General features: G+C 45.6%; 1 protein-coding gene across 2 annotated transcripts; it reads left to right on the top strand.

Annotated features, from left to right (window-relative positions):
- Window positions 1–2: 2 nt before the first annotated feature.
- Window positions 3–22,490, top strand: LCMT2 (leucine carboxyl methyltransferase 2). Of its 2 annotated transcripts, none has more exons than XM_041401175.1 (15): window positions 3–170; window positions 1,894–1,975; window positions 2,297–2,477; window positions 4,898–5,054; window positions 5,479–5,668; window positions 6,072–6,179; window positions 8,224–8,314; window positions 10,457–10,714; window positions 12,749–12,979; window positions 13,989–14,086; window positions 15,784–15,971; window positions 16,172–16,307; window positions 18,211–18,790; window positions 21,036–21,222; window positions 21,410–22,490. In XM_041401175.1, exons 1-13 carry the CDS (start codon window positions 4–6, stop codon window positions 18,376–18,378), a joined length of 2,055 nt encoding a protein of 684 aa, XP_041257109.1. In that variant the 5' UTR covers window position 3; the 3' UTR covers window positions 18,379–18,790; window positions 21,036–21,222; window positions 21,410–22,490. The 2 variants fall into 2 exon arrangements, with proteins under 2 accessions (XP_041257109.1, XP_041257108.1); XM_041401174.1 differs by having other exon boundaries at window positions 20,482–21,222.
- Window positions 22,491–22,872: the final 382 nt, after the last annotated feature.

Here is a 22,872-nt window from a genome sequence, read left to right as displayed (position 1 = left end):
GCGATGCCGCTCGGGAGCGGCAGCGCCGTGTCATTGTCCCGGCAGGTCCAGGGCACCGGCGGCAGCAGCGCCGTCAGCAAGTGCTCGGCGGCAGCGCGGGGCTACATCCAGGACCGGTTCCTGCGGCTTTTGGCGGGGCGGCGGCGGCGGCGAGCGCCCCTTATCCACCGGTGAGGAGCGAGGGCTCGGCAGCACCTTCAGCTGCTCCGGCGGCTGAGCCCCGGTGCCTGCGGGGCGCGGGAGGGGATCGCGGCCGCTCGGGTCGGACTGCGGAGAGCCAGGAGTGACAGCACGGGGGGAACGGCTTTGAGTTGAAAGAGAGTAGGTTTAGGTTACATATTAGTAGGGAGATCTTCCCTGTGATGGGAAGATCTCGGGGTGGCGAGGCCCTGGCTCTCCGGTTGCCAAGGGCAGCTGTAACTGCTTCATCTCTGGCAGTGTCAGTGGCCGGGTTGAATATTGGGAGCAGCCTGGGACAGTGGAAGGTGTCCCTGCCATGGCAGAAGCGTGGAACGAGGGCAGCTTAAGGTCCCTTCCACCACAAACCCTCATGCTTGGAGCTGTCAGTTGGGCAAGGCACAGCTTCTCACACACAGTTTTAGCACAGTACGGAGTGGCAACATGCAGTGCCCTGTCTTGCAGTAGTGTAACCGTGTTAGACTGGTAATATAATGTTACATGGCTTCTGGACCAAAACTGAATGGTTTGTTCTGAGAAAAATATGCCACCAGACTGGTTCCTAACTCCAGTGTTCAATGCTGCTGAAATCTTTGTAATATTTGAAGATATACTAATAGTGTAATAACATCAATAGTTCTCTCTTTAATTCCGCAGAATGTTACAATTTCTGTAAGGTATTTGGTGGCTCTGGGAAGCAAGACCTTTTGAGTCAGTGGTGTCTGGTCAGGAGAACATCTCCAGAGCTTTGTAAGACACAAGAATGTTTTAATGTGTGTTTGGAGAGGGCTCTAGGCTGATGACATTGTGGAATTTACATAAAGTGAGGAGAGTAGTTTAATGCAATCCAAAACACTGTGAATTGCCAAAGGAGTTTCATTCAGGGAAAAATCAAACAGTGCTGCTCAAGCAGAAGCTTGCAGGCCTATGAAGATGTGTGTGGCTCATCAGGAAACCTGCACTGACTCGTCACACAACATTGGCATGCCAAGCTGAATTCACAGCAGGAGCTCTGTATTGCATTTATCAACAAGTTTGGGACATCTTAGACTATGAGGTCCCTGTGAGGCGTGAAGATGATAACATGCTTGTTAAAGGGGTGAAAAAAGCAGGAATATAGCCAGGTGGATCTAGGATGAAACTAACTAAAAGAGAATGCTGAGAAACAAGAGGCATCAGTCCATGGCAGAGTAGAGAAATGGTAAATGCTTTTTTTCTGACTTAGTTCTGTTTATTCAAGAAGCAGAGAACAGGATTCCTCTCCTCACTTTGCTTTTCCTCCCTTTTTTGTTCCCTTCTCACTACATGAGCACACATTAATTTTGTTGTTATGGTATATGGTTTGGGGCAGGAACTCAGGTATCGGCCATCTGCATTGTCAGGGAGCATCATCACTGTCAGGATTCGTACATTTTCAGTCAGCAAATATTTACTTATGCAAAACAGAACTAGTCCAGCTGGGGTATATGCGCATTTTCTCTGGGTTATCTGTTATCTTGATGGTTAATATGCACACTGGTTGCAGGAGATCTGTATTTTTTACCAAGCTGTAGAGATGACAAAATAGTCTCCCAGTGCAGGTCTGTAAACGGGGAATTATTGGGTAGAAGCTTAGAGAAAAAAAAAAAAAAATCTTAATTTTTTTAAAGTTGAAGTTGCCAGTGCTGGAGAAATCAGGTTCCTGGACAGTGATTATAACTGAATTTGTTCCTGCAGGGGTTATTACATCCGTGCCCGTGCTGTCGATCACTGTGTTCAGGACTTCCTGCTGAAGACACAAAACCTACCCAGGACACAGGTACATATTCTCTGGGACGTCTGGCATCTCTCACTAAATGTGTGTGAAGTCTTTCTGGCATCTGGGCAGTGCCTCGTTAGTGCATCTGTTGGGATCCTTCCCAGCACGGCACAGAAATCTGACCGACAGGACAGCGGCTGTCCATGTGTCACTTTGGCAGCAGTATCTGGAGGGGGGCAATAGCCACACAAAATTCTTCTGCCTCTTGCAGGAGGTTGCCTGGTTTTGTCACTGTAAAGATGATATTTAATATTTTTCACACGTAGATGCTCAAGATGCTGCTAGAGTTGAGTATAACTTTTTCTGATACTTTCTCTGCAGATCCTGTCTTTAGGTGCTGGCTTTGATTCCTTATACTTCCGTTTGAAGGATATGGGTCTTCTGCATCACACTGTGGTATATGAGGTAGATTTCCCAAGTGTGGCATGCCAAAAAGCTACGCTGATCAAAGGAGTGAAAGAGTTGTCAGCACTGGTGGGAGACACTGGAGGGGAAAGATCAGGTATGGCATTCATGAAAGATTTTTTTTGTACAAAGTGTTTAGAAGGAATAAACACAGCTTCAGCCTTCAAAAAGGAAGGGATTATAGTAGGGGAACTGTGAAATTGTAGATGAAAAGGATATTCATTTTATGAAAAATGTTAAAACAAATAATTTGTAAGCATTGAGAGATAATAAGAAGCCAGGATGGATTTGTCAGGAGCTGATTAAATCAAACCAAGGTCAGGTTATTTTCTGTTGCAGTTTCTGAAAGGATGTGTCCAGCTTGGAGCATGCTGGTCCAAAACCAGTGGCAAACTGTAGCGTGTCTAGTGGGAGGTTATGAGGATGATGAAGTGATGGAGCAGGTGATGTAGGAGGGGAGGCGGAGAGAGCTGGTTTCCTTCAGCTGTCTGGGGAGGAGTTTGGGAGGGAGGTGAGTCTTACTGCACTCTGCAGCTTACCTCTTGGGAGAGGTTAGAAAAGACAGAACCACACTTTCCTTGGAGGCATAAAGCAGATAGTCAAGGAACAGTTGAAAGTGGCAAAAAGAGGAAATACCAGTGATGTATAATGAAAATGTTGGGGGAGGAGATTGTGCCATATGAGTAGTTAAAAATGGGAACAGATTGCTTAGAAAGGTAATGGAATCTCCAGCCTTAGGAACCAAAACCACTACAGAGATAGAGCTTAACTGGACAAATCTCTGATCAAGATAATTGCCATGAGGAAGCATTTGGGCAAGATGACTTTTGAATGTCCCTTTCACCCTAAATTATACAATGATTTATGGGCTTGATGGGTAAGAGAGGAGGTTTGAATTTTAAGTGTCTTGACTGTAATAAAACATTAATTATTATGTCTCCTGGCTTTTTTTTTTGCCCTCCAAGGCAGAAGAAAATGAGCCTTGTGCAACTGCTGCAGAATTTTGTGCCAGCTGGGTGATGAGGGATAAAAGGAGGAATGTAAAGCATGTGGATCACTAGAGGTTTCTCCTGCATCTGTTTTCCTCCAGCATTTCCAGTAATGCTCTAGATTATGTGCTATAGAAGATGAAATGTCATAAATCTGCAGGAAACATGGGGACTTGCAATAAGATGAGTGAGTGCAGGAGTTTGACAAAGTACACGAAGGGTCTGGCAAACATGGAATGAAATGCAGTAGGGACATACGTAAGCCACTGCATTTAGATGGCATTGATCAATTTAAATACAGATGGAAGACAGCTATAGAGTGTGAGTTCCTGACTCCCAGGGCTTAGTGAGTAGCTCTTCCATGAACTTGTTCATTTTCTTCCTGAATCCATTCACATTTTTGATATTGGTAGGGACCTCTGTCCAGACCAAGAATCTTCAGGTACTTAAAGGAAGGTCTCAGATAGGTTAACTGTGCTCAGGACAGCTACAGTTGTTGGGCTGCAGAGACAGAGTAGGTAATTGCTAAAGGTACTTTACAGTTTGGTTTGTTACTGATGTGGTTTTGACTGAAAAAGTCAAAAATAAGCCACACCTTACTATATTCTGATGGGATACAGAGGTATGATAATGCTTGCAGATCATAACCTGGAGCTTATTTCTGGGGATGGTGGTCTGTGAGTCAGGTCCTGGTGTTTGCTGAGAGCGAGCATATGCACTTTCAGAACTCAGTGCTATTATACAGAAATGAAATCTGTTTAACAAACAGACCAACCAAGCCTAGGAAACCTAAGAATGGTGTTCTGATTGTGAGGGGAACCACTGAAATTCTATCAAAGCAATGGTGCTTTCATAGCCTAAAGTGAAAGGTATAAATGAGAGCCCTTTAGGTTTGATTTTGAACTACAGTGGTTCAAAAAAATTCTCTTAAAATAAATATAATAAAGTTTTTTTGTTATAGGAAGTGTAATAATTATATGAGAAATCTGTAGGTGAAATTTGCATTAGGAATACGGGAGTTTTAGACCTGCAGTTAATGGATCACATGGCACTATCCCTTCATGGGTCATGTAGTGATGGGGATTTTCTTTTACATGTTCCAGAGAAATATAGGTGATAGACATAGTGTCACTATAGCACATGAAAAAACACGGCACGAACATGCTGCTGTTCTCAAGGTAAAAAGGGGAAGTTTATTTTCTGACTCCAACATTTATGGGTTTTCAAAGGTGGCAGTGGATTGGAGGGTGACAGTGCCACCTCTCCAATGACACTGCACAAACCAACAGTCCACCACATTTCTCCTCCTCCATAAAAGAAAGCAAAACAATAAGTTATTTACAGAAAGTGTGTGAGAAAGTTTGCTGCAAGAGTATAAACATCAGAAGGCTTGGAAAATCTTAAAAAATCAGGGTGACAGACATAGTCTTGTGAGTGATTGCCTGTGGGTTTGATTTTCATGTTTGTCTCTTTTGGTCTCAATATTGCAGCGGCACCATAGTGAGGTTGTATCATTTTTATCTCCCAGGAGCCATTACCTTTTCTGGAGATGATTATAAATTACTGGGAGTGGATTTATCAGAGCTGTCTGAGCTGGAGAGAATCCTGGAGGAAGCAGGACTGAACAATGAAATCCCCACCCTCTTCATCGCCGAGGTGGTGCTCACCTACATGGAGAGCACCAGGTCAGCTGAGTTCTCCTCTCTTGCCCAGTGGTAAAGGGAAAACAGCAAGTTTCTTTCTGAGTGCGTCATCTTGGGCTCGGAGTTCTGGTCTCTTGAAACTAAAACCTTGGGAATTCTATGGCGTCCCAAATAGCTCCCTACATCGTAATTATGATGATGTAATTGATGTCCATGTGATATCCTAAAAGGAAGGACAGAAAGAAGAAAAATTTCAAATGAACAGTCTTGAGGTTTTTGTTCTTCTCATTCCCTGAATTGTCTGTGCAGGTGGGGAGGAGATATTCAGCACAGCACTCTCGTTAGTGTACTGCCACTTGTCAGGATGCCTTAATAGCAGCTTTGTGGTGTTGCAGAAGGATGCACTGCATCTGTCGTGTGATGCGTGGGCCCTCAATTTAATTTCTTACGCACAATCTCCCAACAGGTCAGATGCCTTGATCCAGTGGGCAGCAGAGCATTTCCCTCAGGCGTGCTTCCTGCTGTATGAGCAGGTGCACCCAGAGGACCCCTTTGGACGTGTCATGCAGCAGCATTTCAGGCAGCTGAGCACTGCGCTGCGCTCGCTGGCACAGTACCCTGACTGCCAGGCTCAGCAGAGGCGCTTCCTGGGGAAGGTGAGCACCTGCAGCTCTAGGGCGTGCACGAGGTGTGAGTTATCTGAGGATGGACGGAGCACTGAGTGCTTGCTCAGTTAGGGGCTGAAGCAAACAGGGCTGAGGCTGAGCTACTGCCTTCTCTGGTAGCATGACTCGTCATTAGAAGGTGCTTCCAGCTGGCTCGCAGCCTATGGCCTCATATGGGATTAATGGGTTCCTCTGAGACTTTTGACATAATAAGTTAAATCTTTAAGAACTTTACAGATGAGAGATCTATTTTCACCAGATTTTAGGAAGCCCTTGCTTTAGCTAGACAGTCTTAGTGGCTCATGCAGGTGTTTAATTTAGGGTCTTTGTTTTTCTGTGGGAAGTGAGTTTCTGTCCTTCCAGGGATAATAACTTTGAGGAATTTGTCTTTTAGGGCTGGACTGAGTGCAGTGTCATGGATATGAATGAGTTTTTCACCTGTTGTATTCCAGAAGATGAGCAGCAAAGAGTGCAGACTCTGGAGCCTTTTGATGAGTATGAGGTAACCCTCCATTATTCTGAAGATCAGGGACCTGGCTTTGATATCATAAGGTATTTGCAATTTCTTATGGTTGCAATTCTGTACAGAGCTGCTGGGGCACAGGTGTTCATGGAGGCAGAAAGGACCTTGGATCAGCTTAGTTAACACACAGGCCATGGGGACCTCCTGGTGAAGCAGCATGGGAAGAAGGCTCTCCTTCATCTTAGAAAAGCTGCATGTTCCTTCCTCCCTTCCTGTGAGCAGTCTCTCAAGGAGACAGGCTTGTCATAGCAAACTACTTGGGAGTATAAAAGAAGTTATACATGCTAAAAGGTGGCATGGATTCAAGGAACAATTACTTTAATGAAAGAGAAATCCATTAAGGATTACTGAATACATAAAGATACGCCTGATGTGCTGTTCCTGACTGCATTTTGTTGAGAGCATTCCTGGGGAAAGAAGATGCACTTTTCCTGCTCTCTTCCATTTCCATAGACTACTTTATTGTTTGTCATTGTTGGATACAGGTTACTAATTTCAGATTTTTTTGGTCTGACTTTGTACAACCATTCCTGCATTAATGATTGAAATTCAACTATGACTCTGTTCTTTGCCATTTTTATATTAACTGCTGGCAAAGTTTCCGACTATTTGAAGTATAGAAGTGAAGATAAGTGGAAGATAGTAACTTTGAGCTAAATATCCTGTGGAATACTTGCTAGAAGTTTCCCTTTTGATTTTATGGTTTTCTGTTTATAATTTTAGAAATCGAATAACTGTAGTATGAAAACAATTGAATGTGCTTGAATTTATTTTGCCAAGATGCTAGGATCTGCACTGCTGTATTAATGCAAAAGTGGTGACTGAAAGCGGTGGCAAATTTGCTAAGTGGTTTAGAAATGTCTACTGGAACTGTAGGTCAAGGTCATTGCTCACACAGTGGGAAGGTAACGACTTGGTATTGTTTTTCTTACAAAGGAGGTTAATGTGCATGAATCCGAGCTGGAAACGTGCACAGGAGTAAACGATGTGACAACAGAGAGCTCTACAGTTAGCCTTTGAGAGAAAGATTAAGTAAGATCCAAGGTCTTACTGTAAACAAACTTGTTCAAATTAGGGAAAAAAAGTAAAATACACATCCAGTGTGGAGGGAGACTATTTTTAGAATAATTTTCTTAGGAACTAATAGTGGATTCTTCCATTTTCAGTATTTACATTAATTTCATTTTCAGTATTTACATTAATTTCTGGATGTCACTTTTCAAAAGATGCTTTTTACTTCTAATATGGGTTGGGGCAATGAAGCTGATACAGTGAGTTCTTGTGCCTTTTAAATTCCTGTTTATGCTTGCCAGTCACATAGTTGGCTGAATGTATCCCACCCCACAGGAATGAACACACTCAATTCCCTAATGTCGATAAACACCACAGTGAACTCTCATTGCTGCTGGTTTCCTGTACCTTCCTTTCGCTTGTGCTTCTGCCTCAGAATGTTTCTAAGGCCAGACTGAAATGATGTACTATTGTCCAGCACAGAGCATGTTGCACCTTTTAGCATTTGTGATTTCGTTGGAATCATTTTAATCCCTCTGGTATAAAGACCTCACTCTTTTTTATGATCAGAACTCAGAGGCATAAGGTGAAGCTGATTCCAAAAAGAAGAACTTTCCCATGCAACACATAGTTAAGCTCTGGGATGTATGCTGGGCATGTTAAAAGTTTATGTGAGTTCAAAGAGCAGCTGGGTAGGTTCATGCATGAAAAATTCTTCAAGGATTGTTCGATACAAAGACACAGCTTCTTGCTTAGAAGATCCCTGGGCTGTAAATTTTTGAAAGTTGGAGTGAGAGAGGCAGTTCTTTTTCTGATTCAGCTTTACCCCTCTGATTTTGACCATTGATGGGAACAGTGCTAGGCTGTTGGTATTTGATTTGGTCACACTGGCTGTTATGAGGTCCTTACTACTGTTTGCTCTAAGATTTTTAAGGGGTTTGTTTTTTGTTTGGCTCTTCCTTTATTGGTTTCTTTGTCTTTTATTTGGTTTTTTTCTTTGGGCTTGCTACAGGAATGGCACCTGAAATGTTCTCATTACTTTGTGTTGGCTGCATCAAAGGGGATGGAACCTTCCTGGACTCCGTTGTCACCCAGTGTGACAGGTACACACCAAGTAGTTTTCACATTATTCTTTTATCTCATGTCGGTATCTCTGAGAGGTTTTAGGAGACATTGAAATCCTGGAAAGGGCAGATGGGATGCTGCTGTCTGGTAGCTTTCTCCACTCCACAGCAGTTCTGCTGTCCAAACCAAGGCCAGGGCTGTGACCTAACTCTGCTGGTTCTAATCACTCCTGTTCTTTCAGTTTATTGAACCTGTCAGTCTGATCAGCTTGTCATTTGTTCGTACATGAGCCCCTCCAGTGCATGGCTGCAATGCCAGCTTACCCTGCTCCTAGTCCTGTTTTTGGGATCTCCCTTTCAAATTTATTCCTGGTTGCATCCATGTACCAGTCTCTCCTTCCAGCCTCCAGAAGGTTGTTCTGTTTTCTTTACTACCCTGTCCAGCAGACCACTCAGGAGCCTGACATGAAGCTGTTCTTTGCTTCCTTATCCATTGTGGGTGCAATTGTTCCTGCCGTATTTCTGTTTCTGAAATGCTTTTAAATCTGTTTGTCGCTTTTTTTAGATGGGAAAATGGTACAGCTGGGGAAGAGCCAAGACAAATATTGTCTTTCCAAGATAAAAAGGATTTGGTGGCCATAGCAGTCCAAGAAATTCCTTGTTTTGACTGATTGCTTCCTTTTTCAGGGTAGAAAGCAGAAGGTTATTTTTAACCTGTTTTATATCACTAGTGTTCACAGTATAGCACCACAGGTAGTTGTAGCTTCAAGAGAAGGTTGAAATCTGTGTTCTAGGGAGCAAGAAAAGCAGCTGAAAAAGGACAGTGTTCCTGAGGCCAACAAGGCCACTGAATCCATATGTTGTGTCTCAATTAGATTTGAAGATGGGAAATTGAAGCTAAATGAATGTGGGTGAGATTTAATGTACTGTGTGATTGTCACTGGTCCTTAAGTTAAATGCTTGAAGGCTCCTAAATGCATAGTATCTATTCTCAAATTAAGAAAAAAAAATCTAACATTTTCTTAACGGACTTTATTACAGTGAAGACATTAATTAGATTTGATTAATTAGAGACAGGATTAGGGTCTTTCTGCTGTTGTTTCTGTTGTATTCAAAACTGATAGCAAAAGCCTTCAGAGTCCAGTGAATTGTCCATGCTTAGATATATTTTACTGGGAATGCAAAAGATACGTCTCTAATATCAGTAAAATGCCCCCAGTTACCCACTCACATAGACTTGGGTCCCAGTTCAAGAGAGTGCATGTACTAAGTCTTCCAAAGAGATTGTGGAGAGTATATTTTGTGACATGAAAAAATTCCTCCATCTTTAAAAGATCAGTCTGTAAAAAGACATATAAGCCCAAGGAGATGAAATTTCTTACTTCATCAAATGATTAAGTAGGGTCTTGTACAAAGCAATGATCAGTACAGGCGATTTTTCTGATTATGGCATACAAAAAGTGGACTGCGAGCTGCTCCTCCCCCACTTCATCATCTCTTACAACACAAGAATAAAGCCCTTGATTAAAACAAAGATTCCAAACCGATTAAAAGAAAACAATGTGTAGATGAGCCAGAGTCCTGTGCTGAGAGTCTGCTTCATGCTAAGGGATATAATATTTAAAGAGAATATACTTAGGTAACTGGAAATACTCTCCTATAGTAGGACCACTGGAATTAATAGATTACTTGTCATGCTTCAGAATGTTATTTCAGTGCTTCTGTGAAGGTAGGATCAAAATCTGGCAAGAAACTTTGAAATCAGCTTCCAGGTGTTTGTCCTTTTTCTGCTGTTCTTTGCTGTTCATGTAGCCAAATATTGCCTTAATCAGATATGTCCTCCTTTTGAAGGTACTGCAGTGATTAATATCTTGCTGCAGCAGTTTAGGACACTTCACTTGCTTGGCCAGTCTTACGTCCATCTCATGAAAACAGTCTCAGAAGTTCAGGAGCTGAGTGGGCAGAGTAGAAGTTACAGTTGGTACAGTAGTAATTTTAACCAGTACATCCTGATTTCTAGGGCATGTCAAATTATCTGTGTGCACTGTCAACTTGCTTCTCAATTTTTTCTTGAAAAGATGAATAGTCATTTTGAAAAGGTGACATGCTTAATCTCTTACTTAAGATGTAATCTTTGTTTTGTATTTGTGCCTAAGTTCTTTGGTTCTCTTTGTCTTCCAGTTCCTCGTCACGCTGGTCCTGTTGGGATGGCAGGGAGTGTTCCTGCAGCAGTGTGTGCAAGGCTGTCAGGAATTCCTGGCCTGAGACGTTACGGTCACCACTCTGTTCTTATAAAGCCCAACATGATTCTCACCACGGGAGGCTTTGGGGAGGAGGGTGGACAACACTGCCGCGTGAGAAATTTCCACGTGCTGAGTAAGCATGCAGGCCACTGGGAAGCTGTCTGTGTGACACAGAATATTCCTGATAAAAGATGGGGTGAGTTCCCATACCGATGGCAATGCAAGGGGGATACCTTTGTGCCAAAAGTGAAAGAAAGTCTAGTGAAAAATTGCTGTCATGGCACAGTGATGCTGGCAGTCACAGACACCTGAGGGTCTGGTTGCTAAATGTCCCATCCTGCCCTTCGGTCACCACAACCCCATGCAGCGCCCCAGATTGAGGGCAGGGTGACTGGAAAGCTGGAAAAGCACCTGGGGGTTCTGTTTGACAATGATTGAACATGAGCCCAGCTGGGCAAGGAGGAAAATGGCTCCTGGCTGGTACCAGCCTAGAGTGGCCACAGGCCCAGAGCAGTGATTGTCTCTCTCTACTGGGCACTGCAGAGACATTTGGAGTGTCATGTCCAGTTCTGAGCCTCTAACAGAAAGAGAGACATTGAGGGGCTGGAGTCATAGAATTATAGAAGGATTGGGGTGGAAAGGACTTTAAAGATCATCTAGCTCCAACCCTCTGCCGTGGGCAGGGACACATTCCAGTAGAGCAGATTAACCAGAGCCCCATCCAGCATGGTGTGGAACGCTTCCAAACAAATGGCAGCCACTTCTCTGGGCAACCTGTGCCAGGGCCTCCACACTTTCACAGAGAAGAATTTATTCCCAATATCCCATCTAACCCTGCACTCTGGCAGTCGGAAGCTGTTCCCCCTTGTCCTGTCACTGCAGGCCCTTTTCCAAAGTCCCTCTAGCTCTCTTGGAGTCCCTTTAAGCACTGGAAGGGGTGCTAAGGTCTGCCTGGAGCCTTCACTTCTCCAGGCTGAACAGCCCAGACTCTCTCAGCCTGGCTTCAGAACAGAGGGGCTTCAACCCTTTGATCAAGCTAGTGGACTCTGAATTTTTCCAACAGCTGCATGTCTTAATTGTGCTGGGGGCACTACACCTGGATGCAGAACTCCAGGTGGGGTCTCAGAAAAGCAGCATAGGGGGTGAGAATCATCTCCCTCAACCTGCTGGCCACACGTCGTTTGATGCAGCCTGGGACATGGTTGACTTTTTGTGCTGTGAGCACATACTGCTGAGTCAGTGAAGATTTTGTCTACAGACGCCTCCAGGTCCTTCTCCCCAGAGCTGCTTTTGATACGTTCTCTGACCAGTCTGTATTTGTGCTGGGATTGCCCCAGCCCAGGGACAGGACCTTGCCCTTGGTCCTGCTGAAACCCCATCAGGCTGGCACAGTCCCACCTCTCCTGTCCAGTTCCCTCTGGATGCCACTCCTGTTCCCTCCAGCGCATGCCTGTACCACACAGCTCCTTGTCATTGGCAAATGTGCTGGGGTGCCCTTGGTCCCACTGTCCATGTCACCAACAAGGATGTTAAATAGTGCTGGTCCTTAGGGAGACCTGAACAACAGCACTCACCTATGGTCTCCACATGGACACTGAGCCGGTGACTGCAGCTCTTGGAGAGAGACCATCCAGCCAGTTCCTAATCCACTGAATGGTCCATCTGTCAAATCCATGTCTCCAGTTTAGACACTGGGTGCAAGGTGGGATGGTGTCAATGCTTTGTACAAGTCCAGGTGGATGACATCTGTTGCTCTTATGTTACTACAAGCTCATTGTAGTAGTGCCCAGGGGAGCTGGGAGGGGCAGGGAGCTCAGCCTGAAGAGAAGGAGGCTCAGGGGGAAGCTTCTCACTCTCTACCACTACCTGAAAGAAGGATGTAACCAGGTGGAGGTCGGCCTCTTCTCCCAGGAGACAAGGGACAGGACAAGAGGAAATGGATTCAAGCTGTGCCAGGGGAGGTTTAGGTTGGATATTGAGAAAAATGTTTCTAAGAAAAGGGTCATCCATGCCTGGCACAGGCTGCCCAGGGTAGTGATAAAGTCCACATCCCTGGAAGAATTTAAAAGCCATGTGAAAGTGGCTCTTAGGGACATGTTATGTTTTGCCCTTGAGAGTGCTGGAGGAGTGGTTGGACTTGATAATCTTTAATGGTCTTTTCCAACTTAAATGATTATAAATTTCATGGAAAGACCACCTGCGTGAAGCATGATGTTTTGTATCTCCACAGGTGAGAGGTTGTACCATACTGTGTCTTGTCTCTCGGACACTCTGGCTCTGGTGCTAGGAGGACGAACATCCCCATCGGGCACAGGCTTGGGAATGTTGTGGCTGAAGTTCCCCAAAACCTGTGGTGCTTCAGGCCCGGATGATGTTGCAGTGGAGCTTGTAAGTCTGCAGCCTGCTGCTGAAGCAGCAGCTTTGCGTTGGAGACACAGCACAACTGAAATTACATTCAAAGGTAAAAAGCCTGGAGAGAGTGGAAATGGCTGTAGGTATGCAGGATCTTTCACTTGACCTTGTTGAATTTCATGACGTTCATATTGATCATTCCTCAAGCCTGACAGTAGTAAAGAAATTAGGAGGCTTTGAGATCTCTTCTTGACACTTGAAATATGGTAATTTTTTATTTTGTTATGTACATAATCCCTGGTGGCAAGTAGGATTGAAACCTACTGTAATCCATTCTGGAAGACTGATTCTTTGAGATACCTATGGCTGAAGCTATTCATGCTTGATCATGGCAGAAATAAGTTTTGCTCTCTCTGTAGGATATTTTTTGGGGAACAGGATCCCAAGCTCTTTATCCCAAAGTCCTTCAGAAGAAATATTACTTTTCTAGCAGCAATTTACAAACACTTAGTAGTTGTGAACAGCTCTAGAATCAGGTCCTGCAATAGCAAGCTGAAGGTTGGTCTATTAAAAGATCCTGGTTGTAAGGGGCAAAAACTTAAGCAGTGGCATTCAGGAGCTGAAAGCTGTCCTTTCCTAAGGTGTCCCATTCCTGCAGCTGGCAGGGAGCTCTCCAAGAGAAGAAGAGGGGAATTGTTAAGCAGTTGTTAGTCTAGTCTGGAGCACACTTTCCATTTGTGGAGCAGTTTAATTAATACTGTAGCACTCAGTCTTCCAGTAGGAATTTTATATCAAAAAAGCAAATGCTAAGTGGGTAAATAAAATTTTATTCATAATACATTGGATTTTGTCTTTGTCAGACTGCATTGTTTCATCTTACTTTTGCCTTGGTATTGCTTTGTAGCTGAAGAAAGTGACCAACACTGGTGTTATCTGCACAGTCCATTTTGAATCAGTGGAAGGACAGCGTATAGTGCAGTAAATGCATGTCCTTGACATCTACCCAGAGTATTATTGCACCCTGTTTGTCAGCTTCCCTTCTATGCAAACAGAATTTTTTTCTGTTGTGGCACACCAGATTCTGAGTTCTGTTACCTCCTGGCTGTGTGTTCCCCTAGGTGAGCAGTACTTGTTTGTGTATGGTGGCCGCTCTGCTCTGGAGCCTGTGCTCGGCGATTGGCATTTCCTGCACGCTCCAGAACTCTCCTGCACTGCGGTAAGAATATACTCCATGGGGATTAGAGTTAGAGCTGACTTCTGAACACCCAGCTTTTTAGTCACATACAGTCTGTGCAGAACAGTGGAGGTTGGAAGGGACATCTAGAGGTTGTCTAGTCCAGCATTCTAGCTTAAAACTGGTCTAACTAGTGCAGGTTGCTCAGTATATTGTCCAGGTAGGATTATCTATAGATGGAGACTCCACAATCTCTTTGGGCAACGACCACCCTGACAGAACAGCCTGACAGAACAATATGAGGGGGATTTATGTGTATTTTTTTCTATGTCAGTTTGTGCCCATTGCTTCTTGCCCTTTTGCTGGATGCTGCTGAGAACATACTGTCTCTGTCTTCTTTCACCTCTCCCATCATGGACTTACCTAGCTGTGAGCTGGACATTTTTGTGGAAGGATACTGTTAGAGACAGTATTAAAGGCTTTGCTACAATCAAAACCACCTCCACATCTGCCGATTTGCCACAGTTATCTAGATTGCTGAATGTGTCACAAGAGGAAATTGAGTGGAAGAGGACTTACTCCCTCGTTTACGTACTGGCCACCAGCCTATGTAACTCTGTTTAATGTAACTCTTTGAGCCCGACCTTGTACACAGCACAGTTGTAGGGTGAGAGATGCATAATTGCAAGAGGTCACAAGCTAAGCGTGAGTAAGCAATATCCCGCTGTTGTGGGAGGCCTACACTGTGTCTTCAGTTATGTAACCAGGAATGTTATTTGGTAGACACATTAATTGCTTCTTTTGTTTTCTACAATGTTCTTAATCTCAGCAGACCTCCTGTAAAATACCCAAAGCTGGCAGCTGAAAAGGAGGTGGACAGGGTGTAAAACAGCTGTATAGAGATATGCACCAAGAATGACCAGGCCACATACCTCACAGGGGGAGGTTTTGAAGGTCTTCTAGCTGTTGAATCTGAAGAAGATTCAAGATAGAAATAAATCTTCTAATATTTAAAATACTGCTGCAGAGAAGAAAAAAATTGTTCTCCATTTTAACTTTGAGTAGTACAGGGAATCAGATGGACATTAAGGAAAGCTATTGATTGCGAAGCTAGCTGAGTCTGCAATAGACTGCCTAAGGAGGTATGAAATTCTTGTTACTGCAGACTTTTGGAAACTGTTACATAAACATTCATTCATCCAGATGATAACATATAGTTTCATTTGTTGTAGGGAAAAGGTATGGACAAAGTGACTTCCACATTTTTCTACATCGCTTATTTGCTGTGATATTCCTTTAATGCCTGACCTTACATTTTTTCCTTTAGTGCTTGCACTAAAGGTTTTATTTCTGTGTTTTAGTCCTGCAGTTGAGCTTTTTAACCCGCTCTATGGTTTGAGCAACTGATCACCTGCTTTGCTGGTCACTGCATTAGTCTATGTGTTTCTAAGCTAACTTGGAGTTCCAGGTGTATGTCTTGAAAAGAAAGCAGCCTGCAGGAATGAAGATAAAGTTACCTCTAATAAATGTGTGAAAATATAGCCTCTAAGGACTGATTGTATTAAATGTACTGAGGGCCAGAGACAATGAAAATGGAAGCATGGAGCAGTCTCTAGAGGAACATGTGGGGAAGGTTGGATGTCAAAAAACTAACCACACAGGAAAAAGCATTTAAAAGCCTGGACATTAAGCAGACACTTAGCTTGGCAAACTTCAGCCTTGGACTTGTGTTTTTTCAGATTACTGTTGAGGGTCCAGTCCCAGAAAGCCGCCACTCTCACAGTGCCTGCAGCTGGGAAGGAGGTGTTCTGATTGCAGGAGGTCTGGGAGCAGCTGAGCAGCCCTTGGGTTCAGTTTTCCTTCTGAGGGAGCTTGAACATGGCTTTCAGTGGCAGACAATAGAGACACACCCTCCTCTTGTCCCAAGGTAAGCAGAAGACACTCATAGCATCATAAAATAGTTTGATTTGAAAGGGACCTCTTAAAGGCCAAGTAGTGCAACCTCCCTGCAATGAGTTAGGGGCATCTTCAACTAGACAGGTTGCTCAGAGAATTCAGCAGAGGCTCTTCAGCCTGTCTCTACCAGTGTCCTTGCTAATGGAGTTTAACCTTGTTTTGATCTCACAGGTATTCACATACTGCACATGTGCATGAAGGAAAGCTTCTGCTTGTTGGTGGAGTGTGGTTTCATGCATCCTCTGTGCCAGGTGTCACTGTCATCCACTTAATGACTGGTCTCTGCTTGAACTATGTGATTAATGTGGTAAGTACTGAAATTTTTCTTTCAGGGTAAGCAGTGTCCTGTGAAGGAACATAGTAACTTTGTGGAGAGGTAGGATCTAATTCCAAAATGCTGTTACCCAGCACAGAGAATGTACAGGATTAAGAGAGGGAGAGATGGAATGTGCAGAAGACTGGAACATGGAGTTGCTCTGTTTCAGACAAGGGGCAGCAGAACTGAAATGGGCACAAGCATAGTCACTTCAGGATGTCTGTGGAGGAAGGGAACAGATAAGCCAGAGGCTAAGTTAGTGTTTATGAAGGTCTGTAGTATAATTTCATTGAGAACTTCTGGGTGGAAACTGCAGTGTGCTCTAGCTGCTGCCTGAAATACAAGAAAAAAAAAAACCACCACAGAAATACTGGAAACTCCACTGGAATATAAAAGCTTCCTGTAAGGATGATTGGACCCTGAACAGATTGCTCAGAGAAGCTGTCATATTTCCATTATTGGCAATATTTGGAACCTGACTGGGCGAGCTACTGAAAAGCCTACTTGAGCCTGCTTTGAACAGGATGATGCTTGGAAGACCCTTCCTTTTCACTGACACTATTTGGTGACTTCTGTGCATCACTGAAGAGCAGTCATACAGGTGGTGTCACAAAGCAGGATTTTGGCATACTCTGGCCAAAACTTGGTCTATGTCTTTGAGTATCCCTCATCTCAGATAATACTGCCTTGAGTAAAAGAAAGACATAGATCTGTTGGATGAAATCCATAGAAGGGCCACAAAGATGAGCAGAGAGCTGGAGCTGATCTCCTGTGAGGATGTGCTGAGAAAGTTGGGGTTTTCAGCCTTAAGAGAGAGGGAGAGCTCTGGGGGGCCTTTAGAGCCCCTTCCAGTACTTAAAAGGGGCCTTGTAAGAAAGATGAGAACAGACTTTTTAGCAAGGTCTGTAGTGATAGGACAAGGGGTGGTGGTTTTCATCTAAAGGACAGTAGCCTCAAACTAGGTATATGGATGAAATTTTTTATGAAGAGTATGGTGATGCACTGACAAAGGCTGCCCAGAAAAGCTTTGGCTGCCCCATGCCTGGAAGAGTTAGAGGCCAGGCTAGATTGGGCTTGGAGCAACCTGGTCTAGTGGAAGCTGTCCAGTGCAGGTGGGGTGGAACAAGGTGGCATTTTTTAAGGTCCTTCCATCCCAAACCATTCTCTGATTCTCTAAGAACATTTCTTTGGCCTGACAAGTTTTTATTTATCTTTTATGTAAAGAAACAAGTTTCTTTTTAAACTGTACATATGGAACCTGTTGTTGGTGAAACTGGAATTTGTGACGAGTTCGTCTTTTATAGTGAACAGTGTGTGTGCATCCAGTTGACCTTGCAGCGTTTTGCTACAGGAATAAAAGCAAGAAACATGCTTAATTGTAGCTTAGTTTTCAATTATTGTCTGTAGCAGAAGTTATAAGTGGCCTCATATCCTTTAGATAAAATAGACTGCCCTTGTTGGACAGCAGTGAGGATAGGTACAGTGATAGCAAAGTTGTGTCTAAAAGAATGTAACTTTTTATTTGCACTGAATAAGCAGTTGTAGATGGATTGGTGTCTTCCTTTGCTTAGGAGCTGTTTGCTTTGACTAAGGTGAAACTCTCTAGGCATTTGAACCTGCCAGTTACATAGATAAGCTCTGGAACTCCTTGCCACAGGCCATGAAGATTTACATTGAATCAAAAACTGATTGGCTACCTTCTTAAGATTCAGGGAGTACAAAGGCATTTTCTCTCATTAAAAAATCACTGAACTGCAAGTTGGTGGGTGGGTGGGTGTCATAGAGGAGTGCACCTCAGAGGTTACTTGTTCCTATATTCTCTAGCTGTCTGTTCTTGCCCACATTCAGGACCACATGAAGTCCTGTATGTTCAAAATCTGCTTTCCTTTTTCAGGAGCACCTGGAGTGGCCATTAATGCTACATAATCATAGCAGTGTCTTTCTGCCACATGAGAAGGAGCTGTTGGTTATAGGCGGTGGTGGAAACTGCTTCTCCTTTGGGACACACTTGAACCCAGAGCCTGTCTTGCTGAGCCTCAGCAGCATCCTGACCAGCCACTGAGTAGGACCAAGCAGGGCTGAACCCTGCTACTGCTCTGTGGGGACACATCTGTTCACTCTAGGTCCAAAAGCAGCACAACATTTCCACAAAGGCTTTGTATCCAGAATGCATTTGTGAAGGTGGGATCAGGAGCGACAGTTACAGCGAGGGATTCACACCTCACTGGCTGTTGTGTTTTTACAGCTCTTTGTGTTGCTGTAAATAAAGTGCCTCAAAAGCTGGCAGCAGTAGTCCTTAGAGGTGAAGAACAGTGTGGTTTGGGTTGGAAGGCACTGTAAAGATCATCCTGTTCTACCCCCTGCTATGGGTATGGAAACCTTCCACTAGACCAAGTTACTCCAAGCCCCATCCAACCTGGCCGTGGACACTGTCATGGATTGACCCTGGCACAGTGCTAGTGCCCCCATGAAAGGTATGTTTCTAAAATGGTTACTGTGAGATGTGACCCGGAAACAGAACAAAGCAGGCTCCAACTTGGGAATGGAGGGAAAAGACAACACTTTATTAGTCTACAACATGGAGACAAAAGGGAAAAAAGAAAAAAAAACCACACACAACAATCCACAATGGAACACCTCCAAAACAGTCCTCATCCCCTTGTGTGTTCTCAGAGGCGTATCCAAGTCCCCAGTGGCCACACCAGGTGCCAGTTTCAAATCTGGCCACTGATTGGTTTGACCATAACTTTCCCAGAAACTCACCTCCTGGTCAAACCATGACAGACATTTTCATGGATGGGGCACTAACAGCTTCTTGGGGCAACCTGAGCCAGGGCCTCACCAGCCTCACAGGGAAGAATTTCTTCCCAATATCCAATCTAAACCTACTCTGTCTCAGTTAGAAGCCGTTCTCCCTTGTCCAGTCACTTCACGCCCTTGTAAATAGTCTTTCTCCATCCTTCTTCTTGGCCCCCTTAAAGTACTGTGAGGCCACAATTAGGTCACTTCAAAGCTTCTCCAGGTTGAACAATCCCAATTCTCTCAGCCTTTCCTCATAGCATAGAGGTGCTCCATCCTTTTCATCATCTTGGGCTCTCCTCTGGACTCTCTCCACATCTTTCCTGTGCTGGGACCCCAGAGCTGCAGGCAGCACTGCAGATGAGATCTTACCAGAGGGCAGAAGTGAAGAATCCCCCCTGCCCTTTACTGCTGGTCACACTGTGGGATCAGCCTAGCACACAGGGCCAGGGCATGTCCAGCCTTTCATTCACCAGCATCCCCTTGGCCAGGGCTGTTCTTGATCTCTTCATTCCCCAGACTCGTTTGATACTGGGGGTTGTCCTGATCCACATGCAGCACCACCACTTGGTCTTGTTAAACCTCATGGGCTCCCATGGGCCCTCTTCTTCAGTGTATTCAGGTCCCTCTGGATGGCATTTGGTCCTTTAGGATGTGGAGCTGCTAGAATGAGTCCAGAGGAGGCCACAGAGATGCTTGAAGGCTGCAGCCTGTCTGTTCTGGGGACAGTCTGAGAGAGCTGGAGGTGTTCAGCCTGGGGAGGAGAAGGTTCCAGGGAGACCTTAGAGCCCCTGACTTCAAGAGAGCTGGAAATAAACTTTGGACAAGGGCCTGGAGTGCCAGGACAAGGGGGAATGGCTTTCCTTTGCCAAAGGGAAGGAATAGATAGGATATTGGGAAGTAATTGTTCCCTGTGAGGGTGATGAGACCCTGCACAGGTTTCCTGGAGAAGCTGTGGCTGCCCTTTATTGGGAAGTGTCCAAGGCCAGGTTGGATGGGGCTTGGAGCAACCTGGTCCAGTGGAAGGTTTCCCTGCCCATGGCAAGATGGTCGTACTTGATCTTTAAGGTCCCTTCCAACCCAAACCAATCTGTGATTCCATGATGGGTGACTGACTGCACATCAGTTGTTGGGTGCAGAGAAATTGTTAATACTAACTTTGTTTTTCTTCTCCCTTTCTTTTCTCTCATCCAATATTTTTAGAATTTGTTTCTATTTATTGAATTATCTCACTTTATGAGTTTCTTTCTCACTTTTTTTTCCTTACTGAATTGCCGGCTGGTGTTAAAGCACAAGACCCTTCCCCAGCTCCATTGTCCTTCTCTGGATACACTCCAGCAACCTCAATGTCTTTATTTTTGTGCAGGGCCCAAAACTGAACATAGGATTCGAAGTCCGAACTCACCAGTGCCCAGCACAGGGGCATGATCACTGCCCTTGTGTCTTGGAGGCTCATGAAACTGAGACAAATCATCTGTTCAAAAGAGATCTATTTTATGAAGCAGTTAGCCTCCTCCTGCTCCCAGCAATTACAGATCCAACAACAACTGAAAACAGGTTCATGATGTCAAATGAAATTGTTACCACCTGACTGACTTAAAGAATCCTGAAGGTTTCAGCAGGGCACTGTGGAATGTGTGGCAGCAAGGGCTCTCCATTGGCCTCCTGTGGGCTCCTTGATATCCAGAAGGGGGATCTGAGTGCCCCAGGATAACACACAGAGGGCTCTGTCTGCCCCACACTGTCACAAAGGGATTTCTGACTGCCCCACACTGTCACAAACAGGGCTCTGGCTGCCCCATGATGTCACACAGGAGACTCTGCCAGGCTACAAAAGGGGCCCCACAGGAGCAGACAGTGCTGGGCACCACAGCCTGGCACTGTCCCGGCAGACAACAGCCTCAGCCTCTGTCACCCCAGCAGGTTGGATTCCCCTCACTGGGATCCTGCAGGTCTCTGGGGAGCCTCTTCACCAGCCTGTGCCAGTGACAGGGACGGTGCCATGGCCTTCCTCAACATCTTCACCGTGGGTGAGCTGGTGGCAATCACGATGGTGGTCCTGCAACTCATCCTGGTCATTGTCATGCTACGGGACAAGTGTCTATGGGTAGGTGGCCTCTGATCTGCTGTGTGCACTGGGCTGGGCTGGGCCGGGCCGGGCCGTGCTGGGCAGGGCCGGGCCGGGCCGGGCTGGGCCGTGTGGGTTTGGGGTGTATTGGTGTGGCATGCCTGGCAGGCCAGTGTGGAGCATTCTGGGGAGCTGCTCTTGTCTCACCCATCCGTGGTTCTTGCAGAGGATCCGTCAGAACCCAAAGCATCCGAGCGCAGCGAGAGGCCGGCTGGAGGGGCAGAGCAGTGTGGGCAGCGCACGGGGATCAGCACAGACGGGGCTGCCCCGTGGCAGCTCCCCACACGGTTCCGTGAGCTCCAGGAGGCGTTTCCCCAGGTTCATCCGGAGCTGCCAGGACTCCCAGGCGCTCTTCGAGGAGCACCGCAAGGAGCTGGAGGCACAGCTGTCCCAGTGGCGATGGGGCCGGGGGAGCGGCAGGGTGGTCCAGGCTGATGTGCATGTTACGCCGAGGCTGCTGGGGGCCAGAGAGCATCGCCAGTGCCTTGAAGTGGAGTTGGCAAGGCCAGACATGTACAAGGTGACAGAAGAGAACAAACCTAAGGACATAAGACGATGCAGTAGCAACAGCTCCGTGATGCTGCAGCGCAGAAGATCTGTGACGATTGCCAGGTTGCTCCCTAGACTAGTGGTGATCATGAATCCCATTGTATTGGAAAGCAGCTGCAGCAGCAGCAGCAGCAGCAGCTCAGTGGAGCTGGAATACAGCACCAGCACTGCTGCTGGAAGGTTCCTGGGGCAGCTTCATGCCCACCTTCGGAGATACCTGGAAGCCTGGCAGACGCGCCATGGGCAGTGCCGATGGTGCTTCAGCATCCGCTTGAAGCCTCAGTGGTGGCGGCGGTGCTGGACTCAGTTGAGAAAAAGGGTGTAGTAAGAATGAGTAGTCAGGGATGGGGTAGGGGAGAAGGGGGTTTCAGGAACTGCCTGGGACAGCGCACTCCCTGAGCCTCTACAGATCCCCCTATAGAGTCTTCCTGTCCTCTGGCAGATCCTTTACAATTTGGCTGAGCGTCTCCTCCAAGTCATTGGTAGAAACAGGACTGGTCTCAGTGCTGCCCAGTGGAGCCCCACTGGTGACTTGATAGCAGCTGAATTAAACTGTCCCCTACCACTCTCTGAGTCTGGCCATCCAGACCCTTTTTTACTGTGAACAGTGGACCTGTCCAAGCCATGGGCAGCCAGTTTCTCCACAAGAATGCTTTGGGGAATGGTGTCAAAGGCTTAATAAAGGCCCAGGTAAACATCGTCCCCAGCGTTTTTCTCTCCCACCAAGCAGGTCACTTTGTCACAGAAGAAAAGCTGTGGACAATCCAGGAAACTTCATTGCACCCTGCTTTAAGGGTAGACTGAAGGATCCTGGGAACTACCACTCTTCCTACCAGCCTTCCCCCTGTGTCTGAGAAGATTCCCACTTTGGTATCTGCTCTTCCCCTGATTCTTACCCATCAACGCTTGACCCTTTCATCACCACTGTCAATTCCTAGAGTCAAAACATGCCCTCATATACAGGGCTACCTCACTGCTTCTTCCTTGCTGAGCCCTTCTGAAGAGTTTATCTCCTCCCAAGTCCTTGTGCAACACCAGCATATTTGCTGGCAGGATGCTGTGAGGGTCACCAAAGGCCTT

Source organism: Onychostruthus taczanowskii, unplaced genomic scaffold, assembly GCF_017590055.1.
Source record: "Onychostruthus taczanowskii isolate IOZ18803 unplaced genomic scaffold, ASM1759005v1 scaffold187, whole genome shotgun sequence".
Lineage (NCBI taxonomy): Eukaryota > Metazoa > Chordata > Aves > Passeriformes > Passeridae > Onychostruthus > Onychostruthus taczanowskii.
The sequence above is the reverse complement of the archived record's forward strand: the minus strand, read 5'-3'. Positions and strand labels throughout refer to the sequence as shown.